General features: G+C 38.7%; 1 protein-coding gene across 2 annotated transcripts in view; it reads left to right on the top strand.

Annotated features, from left to right (window-relative positions):
- Window positions 1-13290, top strand: part of LOC150094790 (uncharacterized) — a 275693-nt gene that overhangs the window by 47695 nt on the left and 214708 nt on the right. For both annotated transcript variants that reach the window (XM_090410853.1, XM_090410852.1), the window contains one exon: window positions 7071-7307. In XM_090410853.1, the coding sequence (XP_090266979.1) occupies window positions 7071-7307 (237 nt within the window). The remainder of the gene's footprint in view (window positions 1-7070; window positions 7308-13290) is intronic.

Here is a 13290-nt window from a genome sequence, read left to right as displayed (position 1 = left end):
GTCCCACACTAAAAGACTGTTTGGATTTTTTAATGCACCTTGTCGTGTATTCGAAATATTTTTATCCATAGCTTAACTCCTGCTTCGTCCATCCAACCATTCTCATCAACATGAACAAAAATGTTTCTTGGAATTTTGATCTTTGGCATTGTTTTTCTTTTAAAAATTATCATAGGTTTTAATTTAGTACCATCAGCCATACAAGCAAGTACAACTGTGAAACGGCTTTTTTCATGTCCAGTTGTTTTTAAAGAAATAGTTTTACTTCTTTTCAATTCTACTGTTCTATTCCCGATCGTGTCAAACATAACTGGAGTTTCATCCATATTTCCGATTTGAGACAATACGTAATTTTTTTGCTTTCTTTTTAGCAATTATAAATCTCTGTGCGATTTTCGTTTTTAGTCGAAGCATTAAATTTTTCCTTTCCATAAACCGGCTGCACCAACACTCTGTAGCTTTGAAGTTTTCGCTGTCCTTTAAATTTGCTTTGCCCCACTTCAAAGCAAATAAACGAATATTATTTCTCGTTATAATGAGTCCATTTTGGCGATTTTCTCACCCCAATCCGCAACATTATTTTCCAGAATAGGCCACTTATAAATTCCTTTCCGTAATGCGCACTTATTTTTTGGCATTTTTATTATTAAAGGTTCATTTTTTCTCCAATCACGAACTAGTTTTTCGTTTACTCCGAGCTGACGTGCGGCAACACAGTTAGTATTTTCTTTTGCAAATTTAATCACTTTGCACTTAAAACTCGCGTCATATTTCATTCTTTTAAAAGGAGCTATTGCACTTTAGTTCACTATTGGTCAACTGGTCAATACGAAATAAAATTTATTTTATCAACTAGGTATTTTATATCTTTTGCTAAAACAAAGAATGGAAAGGACTAAAAGGGCAGTTATGATCCTAGTGGTTGACGCCTGTATAAAAATTTTACTTGAAAACTGTCATAATTTTTATTTTTAAAGAAATTTTTCGAGTCGACTTATACGACGAGTATACTATAAAAATTCAAATAAACTCAAAAAATTCCAATATCGACTTATACTCCAGGTCGACTTGTACGCCGGTAAATAGTAAAGAGAAGCGCAACTTTGAGCAGTATATGAAACCTGCACTACGGCGTGGGTGCAATTCTAGTATGACTGGGTTTATAAACTATTTCAAGTCTTTGAAGTTTATTAGAGTTGTTACAAATAAATAAATAAACGGAGGAGGTAGACGCTTTTCCTGTTTGCTCACTTTAGCACCAATATATTATTGATTTTTCAAATATTTTGTAGGGTGAGAAGACATGAAATAAAACAGACTGGCCACCTGGTGGCTAACTTATCATGTTGTATGTTCGACTCCAAAATATCCTCGATATACCGAGGCACCGGGTGTACAGGACACACCACAGTTGTCCTTTCTCAGGTGAATATGATTCTTGCGGTAATTGTCGGCGGTGAGATTCTGTTAAGAATATTTCGTTTCATCAAATCTTGAATACGCTTAGTAGGATTGAGATCTAGTGACCGAGGAAAACAGGCCATTAAAGTTGCATTCATTTTCAGGTAACTATGTGGCACATGACGGTGACTTGTGCTATCCTGTAGGATGCTTAGAGGTTAATAAAAATGTTCCTATAATTTCTCTGTTCAAATAGACTCTATAATTCCTCCTTTGTCTTGAAGAAGAATGTTAGGAAAAAACTTCCCCAGACCATCATGAGATGTTGTTGTCGATATACTACTGTCCCTCCGTAGCATGAAATAACAGAAGCGAACTGTTTTATTATTCTTAGGACTCTGGAATATTGAATACTATATGAAGATAGATTGGAGGAATGTAGTCTTTAGAGCTTGGCAGATAGGAGTTGGAGAAGTGTGATATGATTGAGACCTACTGTATAAGCTAGTGAGAGGAGCCTATCAAATAGATACAGAGGAATTATTGCATAGGATAATGGATGACTAAAGGTCATTCCTGAAGGCTGTACAAGAATCGTGAGGAAAGAGGCGAAAATGAGGTTTTTTGCTTGGCGTGCTGTGAACTAGTGGAATGCATTATCGGAACGGGTGGCGAGTGCTCCAACATTGAATGTGTTCAAAGCACGGTATGATAGTTATCGTGGTTTGTGAGTATTCGACCTCTCGCGATGTGTCTTTGGACTCCATGGGGGCTTGGAAGTAATTTTAATACTATCCCTAATCCTCTTTGAGAGGGTTGCTGCTAATTACTAGGGAGATATGACACAAGGTGGTTTCCCGTTGCCTTCCTTGCCATAAGTATTTATGACTGTAGCCGTGTGTGTTCACGGGGCCGGTTTTGCCTGTTCTGGGGGGACGAAAAACCCGAGTTTCCGGGTGAAAAGAAAAACCCTATCTTCGTATGAGACCGATGAAGGTTCCTCATGTCACTGACGGGAACCGAACCCAGGTCTTTCCGACCAAAGGGCTTCGTCTATACCGACTGAGCTACGGAGGCTCACTAATACCATTACGCTATACGATTTTTTTTTTTTATTTCCTCAGCATCAAGTACGGATATTATTTCGTCTACATTAGCCATCGTTACTTGTTTTTGTTGAACGGGCATGGAGCCCTCGATAGTTATTTTGTTATATCCGTTCGGGACAGTATTCCGAACAGGATATAACACGATGCGTTCAGATACATTTCCTTGAGCTTTCCGTTATACCACGCAGTCCGAGTGGATAGTGCTCCTCCTCATTTTACTGTTGCACTCGGGCATTTTACCAAGTTTCCAATATACTCTTTCCGGCCAGCCTGAGTTTACGAGCTTATTCAGTATGGACAATGCTCTTTAGTTGGAAAAATCTGGATTCGATTTCCATCTAGGATGCAAAGAATCTCTGCAAGCGTTTTTCAAATGCAAGCTTCCCAGAAACTTGGGTTTTCTCGTCCCGTAAAACAGACAAACGCAATTAACAAATATATATGCTCGACTAGTAGTTGGCTCTTCCGAAATTCCAAATAGCCATCTTCCTTGTCTTCACTCTCCGTTCGAATTCACTCAAGTCACAACTTTGCTCTTTATCAAACACTTCTAGTTCGTTTGTATTCACTAAGAGTTTTTATTGGGAGGGTGTTTTTAATAAATAGGAAGACGTTTTTTACACATCTAAATTACTGAAGTATCGACAAATGTAATTTAGAATGCATAAGATTCATATGTTTAAAATGTTATTTAAAAAAAAAAAAACGAATATTACAAAATGACATTATGTGGCATTTGTTTATCTTTAATGCTTCATTAAATCCTGAATGAAATTAAGTCGAATCCAATAGATTTTCATTGTAAAATAATATCATTAGACCTCATATACCATATAAACATTTGAATGAACAGGAATGATCTTTTTAATCAGACTTATTCATTGGCATAACTACGATTTGAACCTACCATAGCAAGATTTCAATGGGCCTTTTCAGATTTTGTTGGAATCATCTAAGTTCTTGCTTCTCTCACATTGTATGGATTTCTCAGTGTCGTAGTTACTCCGTACTGCAAAACAGTCACGCATCCTTATGGTCATCGGGTGATCAGTCACTTTATTTATAATTCAATCCTTGTGTTACACAGATATTTATTGGAATATAAAATTGCTAGAGCGCAGATGTAATTAAGCGTCCCAGCTCGATTCGAAGTAAAAATTGAGAAGGGAAGGATAGCACGAATTTTAAGGGTTCAGCTTTGAACTTCCTGCTCTTCTTAAAAATGGAGTACCGTTGTATGTCTATCCTGAGGGACATCTCTGCAGAAGCATAAAATAAGATAAATGTTAGCTTTTAATTACAAGCGAGACGTAATTTTGCGACTGTTTTCTATCTGGTCTAATGCAGAAGAAATAGAATTGCCATTGTTCCAAATATCTGCGATTTCGATGACTAATGTTTCTCTTGTTTCATATTGCATGTCTCCATAACTGTCTACAGATTGAGTTAATGGTTTTCAGGACAGCATTAACTGAGCAATATACTCCTTAGACTGCAAGTTTTTTTTTTTTTTTTTTTTCCTTCGACATCCATTTACTTGACAAGTAAGACATGATCTGTGCACCACAGATGACCTTATTGGCAAGCACATATAAATATGAATTTCTTGGTTTTCCTGACAGAGAGTGAACGGTTTTTTCCTCGAGCTGCGTATTGTATACAATCACAAGTATAACACACACACACACACACACACACACACGGTAAACGTACTTATGATGTGATGATGTAATCCTACATTCTCTGGAGGGATTGTCACCTTTGAACTGACTCAATATAACTCAACGACTTCACTGAACAAAAGACGTTTTCCTAATGAAACTGTGGATAATAGAACAGTGCGGATGTTATTTTCGTATTCAGAATTTACAGTTATTTTAAATCACCTATTTTGCCTAAAACAATGATTTGTGTTATAGAAGACAAAGAAAATCGTTCACCGCTTAATGACTTTCAGAAATACCACGCCATAGAGAAATTCGAAACCAGGGCGTGTGCTTGTTCGTGAACGCAGGCGTTGACTTCTCGATCAACCTAGCCAGCAGACAATATTCAGTAACATGTATTATTTATGCCCTTATTATATATTGACCGCATTATATATATATATATCATATTTTTGTAGTGGAGTGATCACCGCTAGGCAGGTAATATTGAAAGGAATTACCTTATCTTCACTTACTCGTACATATACTGTAATGCGATTTGATTTAAAAACAGTGTTTACGAGCTGTATAGTCGCTGCAAACGTAAATCATTTACATACTTGGAATAATCAAAATTGATATTTGATGAAAATACTAAAAAAAAAGGCACCATTTCTGACAATGTAGCAACGTTTCACTTTCACGGTATTCAATGTTCAGTGACATTAGTTACATATTGGATCCGTTTATGATCTCAATCATAAACGGATCCAAGGAAAGAATGATCACCCTAGTAACTATATAATAAAATTATACATATAAGTATAGTTCAAGTTCCATGTAGTGTCAAAAATTACTCTGAAGTTCCTATACTGGTGATACGACTTATAGATTCTAGACGTTGTATTGCTTCATTATGAGTTATTCTGGCACAGGAAAGCTTGGTAGCTTTCGTGTGTTCATGGCGCCTACAGAAATTTAGCACCATGGTTTAGGTCTAGGCTTAGACCTAATCTAGGCTTAGGTCAAGATATTTGAGAATTCTCTCCTAGAGAAGAAATATAGTTACTTCAGGTCAGTAAGCTAGCTGTGAGATTACACCAGGCAATAAAATGTCATATATCATAAACATCCGGTGCCAATGGGATTCGAATCTGTAATCAGTTGGTTGCAGATGTTATCTGTTCAGTTGCACAGATAGCGAAACAGGAAAAAAAAATGGTAATGAATACTGATAAAATATTAAGAACAGGTAGTCTAGTGTCAGCAATGATTATAGCGGTGGGTATAATGGTTGATTGTAATTATGACAATTAAGGCTACGAAACCAAAGTATTGTGTCTGTTAAATGCCCATGCTCTTTGAATGTTTTACCTGTTTTGAGAAAAAATCTTGCTGCGTCGGTAAAGATTGGCTTGTAAAAATGGAAGTGGAACTGATTATTATTCACTGCTTCAATAGGAAAATAAAACGACACGGGATGGTGCCATAATTCGGTGCGCGCGCGCACGCACGCACACACACACACACACACACACACACACACACACACACACACACACACACACACACACACACACACACACACACACACACACACACACAGAAATGAGATGTGACACTAATGTCATGGCAGTGCATCATCTTCACTGTTTTGTTTTGTTTTTTTAATCGCCAGAATTAGTAAAGGTGCCCCTCTTTGCTTTGATGTTGTAGGTCCTGTTCACAGGATTCAGCCCATGTCTCATCTAATGCAATGATGCACCGCAGAAAACTGTCATTAGTTTTCTGTGGTAGTGGTCAGGGGCGGCTCGTGCATAGGCACTGCGGAACTGCAGCACCCCCAATTTTTCTCGATATATAAATATATTTATTAATTTATTTATATTTGCTTGTAATATTTAATTTTTATCATCAACAATCCATACAATTCTCTTATTTTGTATAAAAAATAATAAAAATCCATCTTGTAGCACTTAGGAGGGCGAAGGACGCTAGCAGCACTGTGTTTACCACATTGTCATAATGCTAGTATTTGCTACGCGCGCAATCATATACACGTCGTAGTGAGATGTGAGCTATTAGCGTAATGCGGCACTGTCCGTCGCGCAGTTCCACTGTTGTTTATATGCAGTTTGCGCCAGTAGTAGAGTGTTCGTAGTGCTTAGCGTGTTTACTCCGTCTCTTTATATATTTGGACATTACAATTAAAGACATATATATGTTATAGTTTTTATTTTAGAACATTATTGGGATTATGATAATGGATTTTATTTTTAAGTAATTTTGAATTATACTAAACTATATAATTTTATCGATAATAAACAATATTTTTTCATGAAACAAAACAAGAAGAATATATTTTATTATTAAGTAATTTTGACCAAACTGTATAATTTTATAGATAATAAACAATGTTTTTTCATGTTTTAATTTTTTTTAATTTTACCGTAATTTTGATATTTTATCCAAACAGGTATACACTGTACTTAGAGTGTGTATGTATATTTCGAAAGTTGCAGCACCCCCACAATTTCAAGCCACGAACCCCACTGGTAGCGGTCCAATTTTCGTGAAGAGGTTTAGACCACTAAATATACTGTATGTGGCTATAACGCTGCACCCATTATAGCCACAAATGTCACTTGTGCCAATATGCATATGTATTCTCAGATTCATCGATGCTTTTCTGTGGTGTTGCCTCTCTTTTCCTTCAACGCACTAATCACGTCATCTATGAATGTTATGTTAAGTCTTACTGTTAATCATTATAGTTTAAGCCGAGAAGTTTTTGGGCACATTTGGCCATGCAGCTTCTCGTCCTGTGCTATATAAATTTCAAGAGCTAGCGCATACATGGTCAGATCTCTAGGTTAGTTGAATTGCTAACAGAATTTCTTTTTTTTCTTTACAGTCCCTACATGCTCAGAAAGATAAAGAGAACATCGAACCACACCCTCGCTCAAGCTCACTGCGCAGGCCGCCAAAATGTGCTGCAAACCGTACTGTACATATTCCACGGTTTTACTTTCCTCTCGGTCGACCTCAGACTGCTGCTGAAATTGAGAATCACTTGCAGAAAGTCGCTGCTGTCTTTGCTGGTTTCAATGACGGTAAAGTGACAAGGGAAGAGTTTGGAATCATAACCAAGGTAAACCATACTTCTGATTATTTATCAATACTTCTATTTGTTAATACTGTACTTGACCAACTTAGAGTCTTAATGTTGCTATAGCTGTTGAACAGTTCTTTGAAATCTTTATAAATAGTTATTTGACAAAACTTGCGTAATAATTTCTTGAAATGAGTGAGAATCGTCAAGATTTATTTTTTTAAGACTGGATAAACCACAGATTTTGCTCCAGCATCTGAAATCATGACATGGCTGTAGACTCGTCTGCATTTCTGTACTTAGCACCCCTTATTTTAACCATTTTGTATTGTACTTTTGCTTTATAATATTATTAATAATTTAATTCAGTATCATTGTAGGATAACTTCCAAGCAAGCTGACTTTTTTTACCTCTTACATTATTGAGTAAGAAGTTTATTCTTATTCAAGCCTTCTTACTTTCTTCCTCCAAGAGCGAATTTTTTATATTATCGCTCCATTGCTCTCTATATACTTTATCGAATTTATTCTCACACTAATCACTGCTGTCTGTCGGTAGATTCTGTTAGTGTAAAAAATCTGCTACTTTTATATGAAAGCGGCTAACTTATATTCACTTGAAAAACCCTTATAAAAGTTTCTTACCTCCTAGGCGGAATTCATACTCAAGTCTATCCAAAGGGCATTCACAACAAAATAAAGAAATATGTAAGACTCGTGCTTTAGATGTCTTTCACTGGGCAAGTACAAAACACAGTCACTCTCGCAAGCCACCACAATGTGGCTATCCTTCTCCTCCTCCTCTTCTGCAAATGAGTGTCCGGTTTCCTCTTTGGTTGCTCACTGCACAAGATTTTTGTTAAAAAAAATCGACGAATTTTTTCACCTCCTTCGATACACACACACACACACACACACACACACACACACACACACACACACACACACACACACACACACACACACACACACACACACACACACACACACACATGCCGGCCACTGAATGAGAAACTTTTATGAAGATGTACGTAAACGTTACTTACGCAGCGTATATGCAAAATACTTGGTCACGTGCGTCACCACGTATTATAAGCAACTATATAAGAATGTTACTGGTCAGTAATCGTCAACAGTGTTGATCACAATGGGAAAAACAAAGGATCTTTCGACGTTCGAAAGGGCATATTGTGGGTGCCCGCCTAGTTGGGGCGTATATTTAATTTTGAAAATTAAATTTTGAGCGATTTTGAAAAAAGCAGAGCAGACTGGTTTTCTCAAAAAGTGAGATATTCCGGATGTTTAATCAGTGGAAAAATAACTCATTTTGCTTGTCTAAGAGGCGTAACTGCTCAGGAACGAGATTGTCTCTGAAAAGGTTGCTAGGACAAACGGAACTGCCTTGTGTGCAGCAATTAAGCGAGACATTTAATGAAGGTTGTTCCCGATCCATACCTCACTGAACTATTCGCAGGGAACTGAAGAGGATCGGCATTAGCAGTCGCATGACTATACAAAATTACAAAATACAACAAAATTATCAAATATTCACCATCATAACAGTGTCTCCGAAAAGCAAATATTTGATATATTCGCTGATTTCTGCGAACTTTCTAATTCAGTGGCCAGTATGTGTATATAGCTCAACTCCACACAATTGTTTATGATGCATAGACTTCAGTTATCAAACAGAAGGAGGAACAAAATTGATTGACTTTGAAAACAAGTATTTGAGGTAAATAAATACAAGAGCATGGGGCTGAAATGAAAACCAATCAGGAAAACCAATATCAGTCTTATTGGCTTAGCGTACCACCTCTCCCACCGACAGTTCGCGGGTTCGAATCCCGACATGGATGTTTTTATAATTGTCTTTATGTGGTAGATGACTTTCATCACCCGGTGTGAGACCACCACCCCGTTTACTGAGACTTGAAGTGGTTTGAAAATTTTTACGGGTGCTGTTGGCCCAGATTTTCTTTTCATGCATGACACTGCCACACTGTCCATAGAACTCAAGTGGCAGAGAGAGTATCTTGACTGAATATACCCAACCACTGCCGTGGCCAATAAGCTCACCGGACTTAAATCCGATCAAACGTGTGTGGTACGACTTTGGGCGTTGTTGTACGCTGACAGCCACCATGTCAGACACTTAGGGAACTAAAGTCTGCTCTGGTGGAAGAGTGGGGATTTGTTAACACAGAATCTCATAGACCACATTATATCGATATCGAGCATGGTCCACTGCTGTCAAGCCGGTTTAGCATTATAGCAACACGGCGTATGATCAGAAGGGATGATACGCCGTGTTGGTGTCATGTGACCATATTTTCGAACTCATTGTGTCTTGTGTACTGTTGACACAATGCGCTTGAAATGTGATCTTTTTTTTTTTTATAATTCTCATAAACCCCTATGTAATGTCCCTTATACATCTCTGACGTTTTTGATGTCCCCTCATTTCATCGTCATTCTATCGTACTCCACCATTCCAAAATTTGTCCTGTCCTGTTTTATTGCAAACTACGAATTTCACCCCATTTTCTAAATGTTTTATTAATTTGTCGGACAGTGTATCATGCATTTAGATGTTGAAGAGAACTGCTCCCTCTGGACTTCACAGGTACTAGTAACTCTCTACTGCGGAGGGACCCAATGCGTGCGATTCGTTTTTTACTTTGAAGGTAACCTCTAAACCACGTGTACAGAGATCCTCCTTTTCCAATATGTTTAACTTTTGTTAAAAATTTTTCTCTTGGTTATATTATAAATTAAAGATTCCAAGAAATTATATACAGTGGTGCCTCGCAATTCGGCGTCCCGCAATTCGACAGTTGAATTTCACGGGCCGGCGCATGCGCGTGCATGGAATTGTGCGATGTCATTTGTTATTTGCCATTTCTTGTTGGGCTGCGTTGGTGTTTGCTGGTGTTGTTTGTGCTAATTTTCAATTCTGCATTTTTCAGAAAGTAAAAATTTTGTGCATCCGCAGATTTATTATTATTATTTATTTTTTATTTTTTGAGTGAAATTTAAGAATGGGTCCAATGAGAAGTGAACAGAGGAATAATTCAGGAAAGAAACACACTTGGTTGAGCATAGAGAAGAAGAAAGAAATTGTAGATAAAGTGCATAAAGGTAGAACACTTACAAGTTGCTCAAGATTATGGCGTTCCTAGGTCAACTGTGGCAACTTTTTTGGCAACAGAAAGAGAACATTATGGGTGCTAGCTAGGGTGTCTGTTGGTGCAATGAAGATTTCGGACAAGAATAGATCTTCAATCAATGAAGGGATGGAAAAGCTGCTTATTACCTGGATTAGAGAAAGACAGATGAAGGGAGATCCAGTAACTCGGGCAGTGATCTGTGAGAAGATTTTTGAAGAATTGCAAAAGAAAACCCCAGAATGTACCTCAGATCAAACTGAGGAATTCAATGCAAGTCGAGGCTGGTTTCACAGATCCCAAAGTAGAACAGGTATCCATAGTGTTCTCAGACAGGGGGGAAGCTGCTAGTGCAGGTAAAGAGGCTGCAGAAAAGTTTGTAAAAATACTTGAAGATTTAATCAGGAAGGGAAGCTACCTGCTACAGCATATTTTTAACGGTGATGAAACTGTGTAATTTTGAAAGCGCTTGCCAAATCGAAATTACATCACGCAACAAGAAGCGAAGCTCCCATGACATAAGCATATGAAAGATAGGCTTATCTTGTTATTGGCAGCAAATGCAAACAGAGACTTTAAACCAAAGCCACTTCTGGTCTACCATTCAGAAAATCCTCGGTGCTTTGGGAAGAAAATCATTAAGTCCAAACTGCCAGTGATGTGGAAATCCAATGCAAAAGCATGGGTAGAGCAGCAAGTTTTCAAAGATTGGATTTTTGAGGTGTTTTCCCCGAGCGTGAAGAAGTTCCTCACTGACAACAATTTGCTTTTGAAAGCACTTGCTGATCCTTGACAATGCTAGTGGCCACCCCTGAAGACTTAGAGGACATTCTTGAAATTGACTTTGACTTAATAAAAGTCCAGTTCTTGTCTCCAAATACGACGTCACTGATCCAACCCATGGATCAAGAAGTGATTGCGTGTTTTAAAAATCTTTACACCAAGGCTTTGTTCTCACAGCTTTTCGACATAACTCACTCTTCTGACAAGACACGACACTGAAGAACTTCTGGAAGACCGAGTTCAACATTCCCCATACCATTTCCTTTATTAAAACTGCCTGGGATGGAGTGACACAGAGAACCCTTCTTGCATCGTGGAAGAAACTTGTTCCTAATTTTTCTCAGGATGACAACAGTGCAGACCAAGCAGCTGGAGAATCAGAAGCAGCTGCAGCCATGCGAGAGATCATTTCGACATAGAAGAGGTTGATGAGGCTGATGTAGAAGAGCTTGTGGAGGATCACGATGATGAACTGACCGTGGTAGAACTCAGAGCACTCAGCGAACAGCAAACAAAGGGGAGAGAAATTGGAATTTCACCTAAAGAAGAGGATGGCAGGGAAAAAGGGCCGATACCAACAGCTGCCATTAAAGAAGTTTTATCCCATTAGGAGAACGTGCAGTCTGTTTATTTGGAATGGCAACCCCACACTGCTGATGTGAGTAGAATTTTAGACTTCTTCTGAACAAGTTGTTCAACAACACCATCATGCATCACTTCAAAACCATCTTGAAAAATAGAGAGACAGTCCACCCTTGATCAGTTCCTCATTCCTGTTCAAGCAAAGAGGAGACGAGAAGAGGTAGAACAGGATAAAAAAAAACTCCCTTCCAACATCTAGGGCTCAATATATTGTATGTATTGTGTATACAATAGTGTATTTTGTAATTTAGTGTGTTATACAATAGTAAAATATGTCAAGTAAATAATATGTGTATTTCTCTCCAGGGGAGTGGGATGGGGGTTCGACAACGAATTAATCTAATTTTCCATAGACTTATATGGGAAATATTGTCCCGCAATTCGGCATTAGTTCGGCAAAAGATTAGTGTCGAATTGCGAGGAACAACTGTACTTGTTTTAATCCATCATCCAAGTGTAAGCAAACAAAGTTTGCGTCTGAAGTATCTTTCAAGACCGGGGCAACTCGTGGCAAAGGTGGTATCACTTCACATCACTTGCCTTAGTATCTCATAATGCAAAGCACATCTCCTTGCAAACATGTATAATGCTATTCATTATGGAAAGGGTCACCATACACACCGGTTTCCCTGTTTAAGTGCGGGGTTACCTCTCCAAAAACTAGCGCAATCACTCAGATCACCCAACGAGTGACCTGAGTGAGCATTTAACTCAGCGTTGGCTCTCTCCCCCACAAGTGCCAGGCTCACCCCACCACCGAGCAGAGCCATAATCTCAACGGTAGGCAAAACCCTACCACCAAGCAGAGCCAGACCCGGAAATGGCAGTAGCCGAGCCTCAGTTAAAACTTCATTGGCTACATTATTGACACAACCACTTCAGCACAAAAGTGCATCCATGAAAGCCAGACCCGGAAACAGCAATAGCCGAACCGTAGTCAAAAAATTCATTGGCTACAGCCTTGCCACAACCACTTCCGCACAAAAGCACATCAGGGAGCCAGACCCACAGGTGACACTAAGTCCTTAAAAGGACTGTCTAGATGGGCGAAGCAAGAATGCTTTTCATATTCCCCGTTATCTGTAGAGGACAGTGAAGGATAGAGTGTGAGCTATATAAATAAAGCTCTGATCATGGCAGCAGGGTAACAGCAATAGCCGAGCCTCAGTTAGAACTTCATTGGCTACACCATTGCCATCCATTACCCTCCCAGGATACCCATTTTAGTCGCCTCGTACGACATGCATGAGCTACATTGGCGATGTTTAAGTAAAACCAACTCTAAAAATTAGGACGATCTCTAGACCACTCTATAGTGGCCGAAAACTGTCCAACTCAGCGTTGGCTCCTCTCAGTGACGCGCTCCCCCACCACCGAGCAGAACCGCTCATATTCCAGGGAAAGCCATCCACCGACAAAGCCCCTCAGGG

This window comes from Typopeltis vanoorti, chromosome 21, assembly GCF_054136105.1.
Source record: "Typopeltis vanoorti isolate ZY-2024b chromosome 21, IOZ_Tvanoo_1.0, whole genome shotgun sequence".
Taxonomy (NCBI): domain Eukaryota; kingdom Metazoa; phylum Arthropoda; class Arachnida; order Uropygi; family Thelyphonidae; genus Typopeltis; species Typopeltis vanoorti.
The sequence above is the reverse complement of the archived record's forward strand: the minus strand, read 5'-3'. Positions and strand labels throughout refer to the sequence as shown.